Here is a 14,682-nt window from a genome sequence, read left to right as displayed (position 1 = left end):
TCATTTTAGCCTAACAGACCTAAATTAAGGTTTTTTCATTGTCTCAGTGTTTTCATGTGGAATAACTCATAACTTGCCCAAAAGTCCTATGTGTCACTGATAAAGAAGAAACTAGAATCCACATCTCCAGAAACTATTGCGGTATTCTGTCCAACACACAAATTAATAATTGCCCCTGGAAAATATCTCTATGTAGGTATCATTGATGATCAGGGAATTTTGAGCCTACTGGGAAATTATTAGCCCAGAGCAGGAGGACTGGTTATTGATTAAACAGAGCTGCCAGTGGTTAGTGTTAGTGGACACAAACCTAGATCTATAGAAGTGAAGCAACACCCAGCAAATAGTGTGCAGTGAGGCTCTGTTAACTCACAGGTAGGTAAGTGTGGCTTGGTACATGGAGGACTTGAGACAAACAGCATGTTTGTTTCTGGAGATTTAAAAATGACATTCCATTGTTGCAGGGAGACTGCAATTTATTATTCAGAGGCAAACAAGTTGGAGAGAATTTTTTGTTTAATCACACTAGTGATAGACACTAGAACAGGATATTATTATATAGGAAGGCTGGAGGAGCTAGAGATACTTGTTTTTAAAGTGTTAACATCTTTTATTGTTTGTTTTAATGAAATTCCACTTTCTCAGCATAGGTCCCCTCCACGATGTGTGCCAAGTGGCTGTCTAGGTTGCATATTCTACCAGAGTTGTGGGACTTCCTGCTTCCTAAGGCATTCATTCCACCTCTGGGCACTCGGACACTCCCTGGGTATAACTTCTCAATCTTAACTCTGTAAAATGTGATAAATAGTGAAAACAGTTTCTGATGCCATCCTATGTGGCTTGGATGTAGAATCATTGATATCACTGAATCACTGGTATCATTGGCAAGTTCCGCCAAAGTGGCCAAGTGTATCTGTTTATTTAAGCATGGAGAAACTTTAAAGTTCATTTCTAAAGGAAGAAACCTTGGCATTACTAAGCGTATCTGACTGACAGAGGGTCCTGTGGTCTGGGTGGAAGATGAGTACAGAAGACTCTCTGGCTCTGGTGTGGTTTTGAGGTTGTATATAAAGCTGAAATGACACTTCCTGTGTCAAGACCTCTTTTATAACAGCACTCAAGTCTTAGCAAGGATATCTTCACTCAAAACAGAGAATGTCTTCTCAAAATGAGGATTTGGTGCTATGTTTTTTTTACATTGTCATCTCTGGCCAATCCACCTTGGAAACCCATGTATAAATACATAAAATACTAAATCTTTAAGAGAATTAAGTTACAGCTTAAGCACAGTTTTTGATATCAAAGGTCAGAACTTAGCAGAACTCAAAGAAACTTTGAGAAGCAGTTGTGGGCTTCCTACATTCTGATCCAGTGGATGGAGACATAACTCAGTTTCTACTTCGGAGATAATGTCTCCTTTATTGTCTTTGGGTTGTGTTTTTTCCCCCTTTACCATTTGAAGGTGATTATAAATAATGAAGAGACCAAAAGGGGAGGTGAGCAAGTGAATGAGACCTGAGTGGAGTGCCAGACATGCTACCTGAACACTCCCAACTCATGGTACTTCCTTGGGTTTTGTTTGTGTCATTGTTTTCTTGCCTCCCCAAGTTTGTAACTTGTCAGTTTGTCCAAGGGCCGGGCACTCTCTCAGAATGTGTGTCTGGGGTTCTTCCATCTGGTTTCATATAATTAGCTCACAACCAAAGTGGAGCCAGTTTGGGTGAGTCCTTTATCATTAGATGAAAGGCAAAGTCACCCAAACCTGCTTGAACAGGAAGTACACTTTCTTGCCAAAAATGGGCTGAAAAGCAGTGATGTCACCAAATGGTGATGAGAAGACGGGACAGAAGTAGCTTTTTGAGAACGGCTATGAGTACATCTGGCACAAGGAGCATGGAGGAGAATTGGGGTTTAGGTCATTAGAGCTGTGGATCCAAGGCAATCAGTGGAACTGGATTGGGCTGTTCTGAAAGCTTGGCTCTGGAGAGGGAAAGGCTAGTAATAGTGTCAGAAAAGAGGGAACTAACCAAAAAAACACCTCAGATGTGAGGGTCATACTTCTATCACATAAAGGATATATATATATATATCTTCCTCTACCCCCACCCCACAAGCTTGCTTTCCCGTAAAAGATGAACCATGATTTCTCCAAAAGCTATTATCTTAAAGGACTAGAGTCTCAAGGTATCTGGCCTAGAGAAACAATCCAGATTTTAGCCCTTAAGGGCCATTTAATCCTGGGGGTGCAGTGTGGGGGGGGGGGGCGGTGTTTAAAAAACCACTGTTTGGTTTACAGTGAGTTCTGAACTATCATAGGGTCCTGAATATGGGAGTGCCAGAGCTAATAAACGGAAATCTCCACTGTACCAGATGCTGGTGGAGAGGGTGGCCAGATGTCAGTAGCTCTTCACCAAGCCTTACACCAAGGCAGTTAGCCAGAAGTACAATGGCTTCTTTGGGGTTCCCTTCCTTATTATTGGAGAAGGCAATGGCACCCCACTCCAGCACTCTTGCCTGGAAAATCCCATGGGCGGAGGAGCCTGGTATTATTTCTCCTGCTCAGAAACAGTGAGAGAATGTTAGCTGAAGAACGTGGAGGAAGAGGAACCAGCAGTGGGGAAGGAGGGGGAGAATCTTTTCATGACAGGATAATGTGCCTTAGACAATTGAGTGTTGTCTGCCTTCCGGTTCAGATTCTTAGATTAGTTTATAGAGTTTCTTCTTATTTGATCTAGAAGAACAAGAATGGGCGAAGATTATCCAAATCTAACATCATGGCCCTAGGAATTCCTCATACCAAGCCTTAGGACATGGTAAACGTCTCTCCTCCTTAAAACTGCTTTCCTGTTGGTGAGGCCAGGATGGAGCCGCTTGTTGAAACAGGTGCTTTCTTTTCTTGATAACCAATTAAAACTTCCGGGCAAAGCTTTCTTTTTTGGGGGGAGGGGACAGACTGGATGTCCTACTGTATTGCTTAATGGCCTAACCCAAACCAATTGTGTGGGTCAATCCATACAATACCTTATTTTACTCTAATCTTCAGTGTTAGTCCTCAAAACACCGAGGTTATCAGTCAGTAAGTGGCCAGATCCAGGGGGAAGCTTTTTCTTCATCTACATGGATGGATAGCCTTTTGAATAATTGAGCAGAAAAGGCATGATAATGTGAAATATTCATAAATCACTGAGTCAGCTCCAGTCAATCTCTTGGAACTACTGTTTTCTCTAGTACCAGATGTCTCTCTGAAGAGGGAAAGGCTAGCAGCAGTGTCAGAAAAGAGGGCAACTAACCAAAAAAAAACCACCTAAGATATGAGGTTTGTACTTTTACCACTTAGAGAAAGCTCACATCTCTAGAGAAAAACACCTCTCGCTGGAGCTCTGGAGTAATCCCCCAAAATGGAACTGGAAAGGGCACCTAGAATGTCTGAAAGCCTGGCTCCTTGAGCCATGGTCAAGCACACCCTGCAAGGATTTCCTATTCTTAATCACTCCTGGAATCTCTCCAGTGAGTCTGGAGGTCCTAGGCTGAAGCCCCAGATCAGCCCCCCTCGCCCAATCAAGACTTGCAGAACTCATCCAAACACTGGACCTTAGTGTTCCAGACGCAGGTGTTCACGTTCTCCGCCTTGTCGCCCTCCCCAACCCAGTCTCTGCACAGCACTGACCGCCTCGGGCCTTTTTCACTGACACAGCCACACGGCTCTATGAGCCGCTTCCACAGCTGTCACCGTGTGAAGTCAGAGGAGCGCCACAGCCGCAGAAAAAAAAAACGAGGGAAGTGGGACCAAGACACAAACATCCTGTCTGTCCCCACTACCTCAAGTGGCTCCAGCTTGAGAAGCTGTGGGGCACAGACCTACCAATGGCTCACAAAAACTCATCTTCTCTGTGTCATCGCTAGTGGACTAGCATTTTCTCTAAAGTCCAGGAACTTAAATGGTGCTATTCCTTGGCTTATGAAGTCAATGACTGGACAGTGACGGGCAATGCCCCGCTGCTGAGCCAGGATGAGTTGGCATGTGCAGAGCAGGGTCTGGGCAGGAGTTCTCCCCAGGGGCCAGTGAACGCCAGCTTCCGGGGGGGTTCCATCTCTTTCCACAGACCAGTTTAATAGAGGGGCTGGACCAGGGGCAAAGGGCTGCAGCGGCCTGGCCGCGTTCCGTCCTCATTGCCTGGTAAGGACTCAGCCATGCGCAGTTCTGTTCTTCCTTGTGGGGCTAGGGGCTTCTCAGGTCAGGTCTCACCGCGTATAGGATCTCTTCCAGCTAAAGATCTCCTCCAGACTGGAAGAGGGGGAGACCTCCCGCTTCGGCAGGGTTCCCCAACGACGCCGGCCCGCAAGGAAGGAAGCTCGGCGCCTGCTCAGCCCTTTCATCCTCTCTTCCGTCCGGAAGAAGTCAGTCAAGGCCCGGAAGTACTCCAAGGTGACCTCATGGCTCCAGGCTGGCAAGGGCTCCTGGCGCAGGAAGCCGCAGTGGCCCCCGTGGCGGCTGAGCAGAAGGAAGAAGTAGGGGTTGCTGTGAAAGAGTTCAGTTGGCAGAAAGTGGTTTGGGGGCCCGCATACGGGGTCGTCGGCACTGCAGATGCACAGCACAGGCACCGCCGCCTCATCCACATCCCGGAGGGGGTCGTTGTGGTCCCAGTAGGTGTCCCAGCTGATGGGGAAGCTCTTGGTGTGGCAGAAGAGGGTCTCCTCAAACTCCCGCAGGGAGCGGCTCCTGAACAGTTTGCCGGTATCCACCGTGTCCTCCAGGGCCGTGGCGTACCTGGCAGCAAGAAGTTGGAGGAGGAAGGAAGGAAAGAGAAAATAAATTGACAGCACATGTTACAGAATGGCTGCCCACAGGCCAGAGTCTGACGACGGAGGCTTTCTTTGGCCTTATAGTGTGTTTAAAAACGTCCACATTGTTGCCATCATTTAAAACCAGGAGATTTGGGAATTCCCTGGCAGTCCAGTGCTTAAAACTGCCGTGGGCCTGGTTTGATCCCTAGTCGGGGAACTAAGGTACCACAAGCTGCATGGTGTGGCTAAAAATAATAACATCAGGATAATTCACATAAAATGCAGCTAGCTGGCTTCTCAAAGGAAATGAGGAGGTCTAATGACGTGGGCTGGCATGGCAACAATCAGGGTTTTCTGCCCTCCTTCCTGTATTACAGTATCTATGAGGATGGTCATTCATGGCATCACCTCCTCAGCCCTGGGGCAGCATTTGACTTTACAGCTGTGACCACTGTCCTCCTGACCTCAACTTCTGAGCCCTGTAGGGAACTTGCTGTCACCTGTAGGGAACAAACTGTCACCTCCTGTACCCCTCTTAGAACCCACTGGCTCAGACTATCCAAACCAGCAAGTGACACCCCCATCATTAACATTTTACTCTAAGTTGTATTAGTTTGCTTGCTTTTTAAAAAATATATTTATTTATTTATTTTTAGCTGTGCTGGGTCTTTGTTGCTGCACGGCCTTTTCTCTAGTGGTGGCGAGCCTAGTTGCAGTGCCCGAGGTTCTCATTGCGGTGGCTGCTCTTGTGGAGCATGGGCTCTCACTACATGGGCTCAGTCGTTGCGGCTCCCGGGCTCTAAAGCATAGGCTCAGTAGTTGTGGTGTAACTGGCTTAGCTGTTCCATGGCATGTGGGATCTTCCGGGACCAGAGATTGAATCCATGTCTCCTGCATTGGCAGGCAGATTCTTTACCACTGAGCCACCAGGGAAGCCCAGTTTGGTTGTTTTTTAAAAAATAGATTATATGCTGTCCGGATGATGACAAATGAATGTGACCTTGATCAGTGGGGCAAGTATTTCTAGAGAGGGCTGAGTGGCGGAGGAAGTAACTGAGAGTGTAATAATTAATTTACAGGGTGCGTTCCCAAATGGGAGCCTGAGAGCAACTGCTCTGGAAAAGAGGGATATATTTGCTGTTTCCACCTCCCTGGGGAGAGCCTGGCACCCTGACCAGGAGGCCAGGATGGGTAGTTCAGTACTTAGCTTGGGTTAATTCAGCCTTAGCCAGCTGAATTTGGATAGGTGCTTCCTGCAAACAGTCAGAGGCTTGCCCCAAGTGGGCAATCCCCAAATTCCATGGGCAGGACAGTTCCTAAAGGCCCAGTTTTTCTTTTCACTTCCCCACTGTATCCTCCAGCTGGCACCTGGGGTCAGCAGCACTGATGGTGGTCATTTGTGGAAGGAAACTGACAATCAGGCTATGTGAGAGCATCTTGCCCCTGGACTGTTCCAGTGGCTTTGGGTTGCCATGGTAGCATGTGGGCTGTTGTTGAGCTCAGGGTTTGGGAGGCAAAATGGAGCAAGGAAAGAAAGAGAAATCACAATTGCCACCATGTATTGGTGCCAGGCCCCGTACTTTGTTTATCTTACTTCATGCCACCTTGTGAGGTTCAGTTCAGTTCAGTCACTCAGTCGTGTCTGACTCTTTGCATCCCCAATGAATCGCAGGACGCCAGGCCTCCCTGTCCACCAACTCCGGGAGTTCACTCAGACTCACGTCCATCGAGTCAGTGATGCCATCCAGCCATCTCATCCTCTGTCGTCCCCTTCTCCTCCTGCCCCCAATCCCTCCCAGCATCAGAGTCTTTTCCAATGAGTCAACTCTTCTCATGAGGTGGCCAAAGTACTGGAGTTTCAGCTTTAGCATCATTCCTTCTAAAGAAATCCCAGGGCTGATCTCCTTCAGAATGGACTGGTTGGATCTCCTTGCAGTCCAAGGGACTCTCAAGAGTCTTCTCCAACACCACACTTCAAAAGCATCCATTCTTCGGCACAGCCTTCACAGTCCAACTCTCACATCCATACATGACCACAGGAAAAACCATAGCCTTGACTAGACGGACCTTTGTTGGCAAAGCAATGTCTCTGCTTTTGAATATGCTATCTAGGTTGGTCATAACTTTCCTTCCAAGGAGTAAGTGTCTTTTAATTTCATGGCTGCAGTCACCATCTGTGGTGATTAGTAACTCCCTTTAACTGAAGATGAAAGTGAGGCTCATAGGGATTAGCTAGACATGATGGTAACACTGTGGTGGGGCAGAAAGACCTGGGATGTGGGGTCAGACCCATTTGGGTTCAAATCCTGAATTTCCAGCAACTTAGCTGACCCTTTCATCTCCTAAGAAAGCAACAGTGTAAGCCGAGGCCTGGTTATTTGCTGTGGGACTGTCACCCAGGCCTTTTCAGTGGAAGAGTCTCCCTGTCACCCTGGTGGTAGATTCTTTTCTTTTTGGAGATTTAAAGAAATATGTTTAAACATTCTTAAAATTTTTTGCATTAAATATTGAGTACATACCTAGGAATATGCAAAACATTTGTCAGGTCTAAGGACTTTCAATAAATCAAATAACCACCAAATTTCTGATTCCTGTCATCTCCAGGCTCAGAGACTATAAGGAAACATTCTGGACAATCAGTCACAATTGCTTCCAGAGCCCTGTTTGCTGATTTGACTAGGCGATGTGCAGCATCAGGTGCTCAGGTTGCTAGGATGAAATGCAGCGGAGGTGAGGCCAGGGGGCCCCCTGGGTTGGAGTCCCTGCTCCAGCTAATGATGCTGACTCAGTCGGTCCGTGACTTTTAAATTTGCTTCTCTGATTCTGTCTAGATTAGAGGGTTTGGACGCTTCAGAAACTGTGGAGAACTCTGCCCAAATTGCTCTACACATGTTTGATTCAGTACCAGGCAGAGCTGTTTCCCAGCCCCAAACCCCTACCCACCGCGTCTGCGGCCCCCATTACCCACCTGCTGAGGGCGATCTTCTGGTGAAGCAGAAAGCCCCGCTCATAGGGCCAGGGCAGGCCGGTCTCAAACCACTCGCGGCAGCGTAGCACGGGTGAGATGCAGGCGGCTCCGGTCACGTAGCTGGAGGAGCCACACTCGCCCAGGTAGGACAGCAGCAGCGCCGAGCCCGAGCCCTCGCTCACCGCGAACAGCGGGGCCGCGGGGTGTCGGAAGCGGATGTAAGTGATGGCCTCTTTGAGGTCGGATGGGTCCCCAAAGGGCTGCAGCCGGGGGCTGACCAGTGGGCAGCCGTGGTGGCCGCGCCGGTGGAAGATCACCGGGTAGTAGCCGCGCTCCAGGGCCAGCAGGCAGAGGCCGAGCACGTTGCGGGTGAGGCGCCCCCAGGCATTGGGGATCACCAGCAGTACCGCCGGGAGGCCCCCGGCGTTGGTGGCCCGGCGGCCCCGGGCGCCAGGTCCCACAACCCAGTCCAGGGCCACCAGCCCGTCATCTGCCAACTGCAGGTACTCCCGGGCCAGCTCGGACCCCGGCCCCACCGGCAGCACGAAGTGGCAGAGGGTCTGCAGGTGGGGCCCAGACAGCCAGGGGCGCGGGCCCGGCTCCAGCGCGGCCGAGCGTCGCAGAGCGCGCAGAAGGCACTGGGCCAGCGCCGACGGCTTACAGATGAGGCTGCAGCCTCCGGGCAGCGGCTCCCGCCCGTCGCTGAACTGACCCGCGGGGCCTCCGCCGTCCACCTCCTCCCCGTGATCTTCTCTCCGCGCCCCCGGTAGGGTCCTCGCTCCGACGGCGCGCCTGCCGGGCCGCCGCAGCCTCAGGACTAGCAGGCAGAGCAGGGCGAGCGCAGCCAGAAGTAGGGCAAGGGCGGCGCCCCACGGTGGCATGGCGAGGCCGGAGAGCCCCCGGCGGGCGGTCGCGGCGGGGACGCCCCTCGGCTTGCTCCCCGCTCTGCCCGCGGCTCCGCCCGGCCGCGGCGGCCGCCCAGGGCCCTCCCGCGGGGCAGGGAGAGGGTGCGCTCGGGATTGGCCGCGGCCCCGCAGAGGCAGCCAGTTCGCGCCCGGCTCCCCTCACCCGCCCCCCGGCCCTTTGTACAGCGATTGCGACAGGCAGGAGCAGAGGGTGAAAGGAGCGGAGGCCACGGAGAGGCAGCGAGGACGCGCCGGCGAGGCGGAAGGGAGTGGGGAAGGCGAGCCGAGGAGCGGAGTGTGGGCGGCGGAGGAGTGGGGGGAGACGGGAGTGAGCCTCAGGATCCTCTGCCCCCACCCCTCCGCCCCGCGTGGTGTGTGGCTCCCGGGGAGCCCCTGCGTCACTGCCCTCTCAGGGGCCGCTGCCGAGAAGCAGCAAAAGGGAGACGCGAATGAACCGCAGCTCCCGGCGCGGACCCCGGGCTCCCGCGGGGCGGCGCGGCGCGGCTGCAGCGGGAACCATCACCCGCACCTCTGTCGCCCGGACCGGCGGTCCTCTCCGACCTCGGTGTCCGTCTCCGCCCCGCCGGCACCCGCAACTGCGCAATAACTCCTGCCGGGAGAGGGTCCGGCTCAGGGCCAGCGAGGGCCAGGGCAGGCGTTCCGCCCCGACAGCGGGCTTGCAGCGGGAGCCCAGAAGGCCAGGGACCTCTCGTTCCTTTGCCTGCATTAGAGCGCCCTGCCTACGCCCCCGCGAGCACGGGGTTGCCCTGGATCCTGGCTGCAGGGAGAGGGAACCCTCAACACCGCTCCCCAGGAAGGACTTCCCCAAAAGAAACAGCCCCTGAGCCGGAGGGAAAGAGGCATTCGGGTGCCTTTGGAGGGGGGTGCCTGTCACCCCGCGAGCGGGCCGTGGCGGGGGATGGATTGAGTCCCTTCATCAGCTCAATCTCTGGAGCGCGGGGGGCGGGTAAGAAACACCCCTTGCAAGTCACGAGGGGTGGGGGCGGTGGATGTGGGAGACGCTCTTGTTCGATTTCAAAGTTTCAGGCTGGACATTACAGCTCTCCCTCTCCACCCACTTTCCCGTCTTCCCTCAAAATCTCGAGCTGGGCCAAGGAGATGGGCGCCCCGCTGCGGGGAATGTCTGGCCCGAGCACCCTGCTGGGGGAGAGGCCTGTGACTCCACCTCACGAGGTGGCCAAAGTCTCCTCGGGCACCGGCGGGTCGCCGTTGGGCTTATCACGAAAGCGGAGGCGGACGTGGACAACAAAGCAGCCCCCAGCCCGGCTGCAGTTTCCCGAGACTTCCAGGCCTGGGGAGCGTGGAGGCCCGAGACCCTCTGAGACTCCTCCGGTTTCGGGTGCTATTTGCGAGGGGAGCAGTGGGGACCCTCTCCTTTCCGTAGCTTGTTATTTCAGGATTCTGCCCCTCTTCCAGAGGCAGTCATAATGATGAATCTGAAGCGGGTTTGCCGAAGGAGCGGACGCGTCTCCTTTCCAGGGCCACCTAGTTCACAGGAGTCCCATTTCCCGCCCTCCTTCACGCTCCACGATCCCACCCAAGAGCTGCAGCTGCGCCCTGCAGGCCGCGGAGACCCGCTGGGACCAGTTTCGTGGGGAGGGAGGTGGTCCCGCCTGTCTCGCTGCGCAGTGAGCTGAGGACCGGCTTCCCGACGACTTTTCCGGCTTGGGCTGGCGGACGCGTGCGCGCGCGGCCCGGGCGGTGGGCGGGCCCAGGGGCGGGGCGGGGACCCGGCGTGAGCCGCCCGGAGCCGCGGGGGCGGGGCGGGGCGATGTCGGGGGCGGGGCGATGTCGGGGGCAGGGCGATGCCGGGGCGGGGCGATGCCGGGGCGGGGCGGGGCCGGGGGCTCGCGAGCCCGGGGAGTCGAGGCGCGCGGTCTGGGGTCGGGCCAGACCCGCGCGCGCTAGCCCGGGGTCTACGTGGGCACGCGGGCGGCGTGGGTGCGCGGGGGCAGGCCCAGGCGGCAAGCGTTCCCTTGTTGGCTGGGCGGGCGGCAGGCCGGCCTGGGGCGGGCCGGGATGGCGCCTCCTCCGCCGCCGCCCCAGCTGTTGCTCCTGGCCGCCCTGGCGGGACTCCTGGGTCCCCGTGAGGTAAGGCGACCAGCTGCCGAGAAGCTTTCGGCCCGGAGTCTCCAAGTGCTTTGCCAGAAGGAGGGGCGTGCCGAGAGGGGAACTGGGAGTTCTCCCTTGGAGGGCTGGGCCTGGGAGGGAGAGGTCATAGCCCTCTCCGAGGCCAAACAACCCAGCTCTTCTGCGCCTTGAACCCACAGGTGGTGGCTGAACCGGCGGCGGCGGAGGAGGCGGGAGCCCGTTGTCCCGAGGGCCTGTGGCCTCTGCCCCCACAGGTGGGAGCCTGGAGGGCGGTGGGAGAGAGGAGCGTGAAGGGGTAGCGCAGTCCCGCCCTGGCCTCGCGGTGCCCTCCACACCTTGTTCCTTTGGCCCTCGTCACCAGCGTCACCATCCCAACGTGACAGCACGGGCCTGCTGTCGTGTCCCACCCCCATCCCCCCAGCGGAGTCCCCCGGGGCCTCTCAGTTCTCTTGTCTCCCTGGTACAGGTGTCACCAAGAGTGACCTACACACGGATGCGGCCACAGCAGGTGAGTACAAGCAGCAGGCATCCTCGGGGTCTGTGCTGGAAACAGCCAACTCCCTGCAGGCTCCACCTCTTCTGCTCACTAGCTCCATTCTTTACTGCTCCCCACTCCAGGAGGAGACCTTAGTGCTCTTAGTCCTAGGACAGTGAGCTTAGGCCTCTGTCTTCTGCAGTGAGGTGTCAGGAATGCTATGAGTAGCTGGCTGTGTGGGCAGGAGGCTGCAAGGGGGTTGAGAGTCCTAGGAGAAAACAACCTGTGCTCTAGCTCTGCTGTGTGACTTTGGAAGTCTCTGACTTATCTGGGCCCTGCTTTTCTGTGAGAGAGGTTCTCAGTGGTTATTATGGGCTTCCCAGCTGGCACTGGTGGTAAAGAATCCACCTGTCAATGCAGGATATGCAGGAGATGTGGGTTCGATCCCTGGGCTGGGAAGATCCCCTGGGGAAGGAAATGGCAACCCACTCCAGTATTCTTGCCTGGGAAATCCCACGAACAGAGGAGTCAGGTGGGCTGTCGTCCATGGGGTCAAAAAGAGTCAGACACGACTTAGCAAGTAAACAACAAGGAGTGTGTGTATGTCAGGTTACCGACCAAACCTTGGGTTCACCTTGTGTGCCTGTGTGTTTCACTGCCAGTGGTTGGATAGCTTCTCTGTCCCTTTGGTTTTCCTTTTGAAATACCTATTTTTGATCCTTGTAATATCTCCAAGCCAGAAGAGCTCATGCCACCTATCCGTTTCCTTTCCCCAAACAGCCCTTTTCATTGCAAACTGTTAAGAAACCAGTGGCTCCTCATTTCCCACCTTATCGTGGCCCCACCCCCCCGTCTGGTTTTTCTGGCTCTACCTGGTTCAGTAAGCGTCGTGTAACCTCTCCATAGCTTTGGTTCCCCTTCAGTCATGTTGGTCTGCTCACCACCCATGAGTGTGAGGCTCCTTCCCCTCTATACCTGGCCTGACCTGACTTGAAGGGGGGCAGCTCCCTGCCCTCCTGCCATCCATCCCTACCCTTCTTTAAGGCCCAGGGCAGGAGTCAGCTCTCCCTTGAGACCTTGCCTGAGCACATTAGCCCTTATTTATTCATCACCTTCTCCAAATTTGTGTAATGCTTGAAATCGTCTCTTATAATTTAACTGCTAATCACTTTGAGCTTTATTAGTTTGCTCGTTCATTTGCATTAGTCCTGTTTCCCTGAGTTTCCTTTGTATTCCCTGCAAGCGGAGCCCAGGAGTTCTCTTTTGGCATCTCCTACAGCCTCCGGCACAAATGCCGAGCATCAGGTCAGCTCAATCAAAGAATGATTCATAACTGAAGTGTTTCCATCCTGAGATTGTGCACCTGCTGCCTGTGTGCCCTGTATTCGGATGCTTTGGGGAGACTGAATATATATAGATGGGTCAATACATAGAAGACCTGGTCTCTCTTTGTGGGGGTGGTTACAGCCTAGGTGGGGACCTGTAGAGCCAGGTGCAGAGGAACATAGCTAAAGAGGGTGGTCTGAGTCTGGCAGGGTTAACCACGCATGTTGTCGTGGAAGCTGTGACCTTTGAGGGGTGGCACTGCTTGGAAAGGAGGGATGAAAGGAATGCTCAGAGGCAAGAGGGCATGCACACCAGCATCCAGGGCTCTTGATCCTTTCCTGAGCCCAGAAGGTGGGAGGGTCATCTGGTCATCCTGGGAGTCCCTTGAAGTTGGCTCCCCAGGATGGGAGAACTTGGAACTCTCAGGAGGGACCTGGGCCCGGCTTGATGTCTCCATGCCTTTCCTGCAGTCTGAGGACGTCAGCTTCCTCTACCACCCCTGTGCCCACCCCTGGCTGAAGCTCCAGCTTGCTCTTCTGGCCCACACTTGTGTGGCCCAGCCCTCACTGGCCCCTGACTCCAGCCTCACCCAGGATCGGGTAAGTGCTTGCTGAAAGGTGATTGGTACCAGTGGAGGCTGCAGCGCCGTGGGCAGGGCAAGGGGAATTCAGGGCCTCTGCTTGCTTGCTCCCCAGCTTCGACTTAGCTATAACAGTTCTCTCTTCCTTTCGTAGCCCCTCGTACTGGCAGCATGGGGCTTAGCGCTGGAGATGGCGAGGGTGGAGCCGGCCCGGGCTGCCCACTGGCTGAAGAGGAGGCAGCGGCAGAAGCAGAGGAGAGAGAAAGCTGGGTTCCGTTCTGACACTGTTCCTGGGCCCCCTTCCTTGGTGCCCATGCTGGGCAGAGGGAGGCTGTGCAGTCAGCAAGGGTGTGTGCAGGTGAGGGGTGCTGGCCAGGCGTGGCGGTCATGGGGTTGCTGGCTCAGGGTGGTGGTGCCATTGGGTGCCATTGGCCTGCATCTGGGCAGGGAGGGGGTGACTGCTGTCTCTTCTCCTCTTAGGCCCCGGCTTTGGCCTTTACTCTGCGGAGCTGGCAGCCACCCGGCGTGGAGGTGGCATCTAGTGGACATGGGCAGCTCTTTCTTAGTGGTGCCAGGAGACGTGGGCTGCGGGCTGCCCTTGGTCTCCAGCCCACACCCTCAGCCCCGAGGTTCCCCTCTGTTTCCCCAGGGAGCTTGGAGGCCAAACAGCCCATGTTGGGATCTCAGGGTGAAGGCAATAATGCCGGGTCTGTGTCCACTGGCCCACTGCTGCCTGGGGGACCAGGAAGCAATGTCAGCTCCAGGCTGGAGGTTCAGCTGTCCAAAGGGCAGAACAGTCCTGGGGGCTGTGCCTGTCCGGGTCAGGCTTCCCCGGCCCCTCGGGCGGCAGGGCCACCGAGGGCCGCCCGCGGCCCTACCCCGCGCACAGAGGAGGCCGCCTGGGCGGCCATGGCCCTGACTTTCCTGTTGGTGCTGCTCACGCTGGCCACGCTCTGCACTCGGCTGCACCGAAACTTCCGACGCGGGGAGAGCATCTACTGGGAGCCCACGGTGGACAGCCGGGACACCGTGGCTGGTGAGACGTGGCCCTCCTCACCCCCAGCCCCACCCCGGGGCTCTTCCCGGCCCTTGACCACTCCCCCTCCTGCCCATAGCTGTGCTGAAGCGGAGGCTGCTCATGCCCCCTCGCCGGGTCAAGCGCTCCCGCCGGAGACCCCTCCTCCCGCCCACGCCGGACAGCGGCCCGGACGGGGACAGCTCCGAGTGACCTGCACCAGCCCTGCCGCTGTGGCAGGTTCGGCTCCTCCCCCCGCCGGAGGCCGCAACCTCCGCCACGTGGCCCGCGCGCGGGGCGGCCCCCTGGCGGCCGGAGGGAGCAGTCACGCCCGAGCGCGGCAGATGGGCTGATCCTTAGTGTGTGGTTTGCTGGGAGGAATGGGGTTGGGGAGAGGGAGGAGAGAGAAAGGAGCAGTTTCAAACTTCCGTTGCAAAAACTCCGTTTTTATTAAATTATTTTAGTAGAGGCTGGAGTTGAGCTTGTGCATCTGCCACACAGACTGACTCACTCCCG

The 14,682-nt window shown here is 55.4% G+C and overlaps 2 protein-coding genes across 4 annotated transcripts; one reads left to right on the top strand and one right to left on the bottom strand.

Moving 5' to 3' along the window:
* Positions 1-458: 458 nt before the first annotated feature.
* ABHD15 (abhydrolase domain containing 15) lies at positions 459-8,643 on the bottom strand. Its single transcript, XM_006042149.4, has 2 exons — positions 7,754-8,643; positions 459-4,768 (listed from the first exon to the last, which is right to left on the bottom strand). The coding sequence occupies exons 1-2, from the start codon at positions 8,632-8,634 to the stop codon at positions 4,243-4,245; spliced, it is 1,407 nt and encodes a 468-aa protein (XP_006042211.3). The 5' UTR covers positions 8,635-8,643; the 3' UTR covers positions 459-4,242.
* TP53I13 (tumor protein p53 inducible protein 13) lies at positions 8,499-14,635 on the top strand. Of its 3 annotated transcripts, none has more exons than XM_044939483.2 (7): positions 8,499-8,519; positions 10,950-11,024; positions 11,237-11,278; positions 13,042-13,170; positions 13,306-13,509; positions 13,632-14,187; positions 14,267-14,635. In XM_044939483.2, the coding sequence occupies exons 3-7, from the start codon at positions 11,264-11,266 to the stop codon at positions 14,377-14,379; spliced, it is 1,017 nt and encodes a 338-aa protein (XP_044795418.2). In that variant the 5' UTR covers positions 8,499-8,519; positions 10,950-11,024; positions 11,237-11,263; the 3' UTR covers positions 14,380-14,635. The 3 variants fall into 3 exon arrangements, with proteins under 3 accessions (XP_044795418.2, XP_044795417.2, XP_006042210.2); XM_044939482.2 differs by lacking the exon at positions 8,499-8,519 and adding an exon at positions 9,748-10,307; XM_006042148.4 differs by lacking the exon at positions 8,499-8,519 and adding an exon at positions 10,505-10,770.
* The last annotated feature ends 47 nt before the right edge of the window (positions 14,636-14,682 follow it).

Source organism: Bubalus bubalis, chromosome 3, assembly GCF_019923935.1.
Source record: "Bubalus bubalis isolate 160015118507 breed Murrah chromosome 3, NDDB_SH_1, whole genome shotgun sequence".
Taxonomy (NCBI): Eukaryota; Metazoa; Chordata; class Mammalia; order Artiodactyla; family Bovidae; genus Bubalus; species Bubalus bubalis.
The sequence above is the reverse complement of the archived record's forward strand: the minus strand, read 5'-3'. Positions and strand labels throughout refer to the sequence as shown.

Excerpts from the sequence above, each read along its gene's own strand:
- ABHD15 (XM_006042149.4), bottom strand. The coding sequence starts at position 8,634 with ATGCCACCGTGGGGCGCCGCCCTTGCCCTACTTCTGGCTGCGCTCGCC. Across the intron at positions 4,769-7,753 it reads CAGAAGATCGCCCTCAGCAG|GTACGCCACGGCCCTGGAGG; the intron begins GTGGGTAATGGG and ends TCTTGCTGCCAG.
- TP53I13 (XM_044939482.2), top strand. The coding sequence starts at position 10,107 with ATGATGAATCTGAAGCGGGTTTGCCGAAGGAGCGGACGCGTCTCCTTT. Across the intron at positions 13,171-13,305 it reads CCAGCCTCACCCAGGATCGG|CCCCTCGTACTGGCAGCATG; the intron begins GTAAGTGCTTGC and ends TTCCTTTCGTAG. Across the intron at positions 13,510-13,631 it reads GTCAGCAAGGGTGTGTGCAG|GCCCCGGCTTTGGCCTTTAC; the intron begins GTGAGGGGTGCT and ends TTCTCCTCTTAG.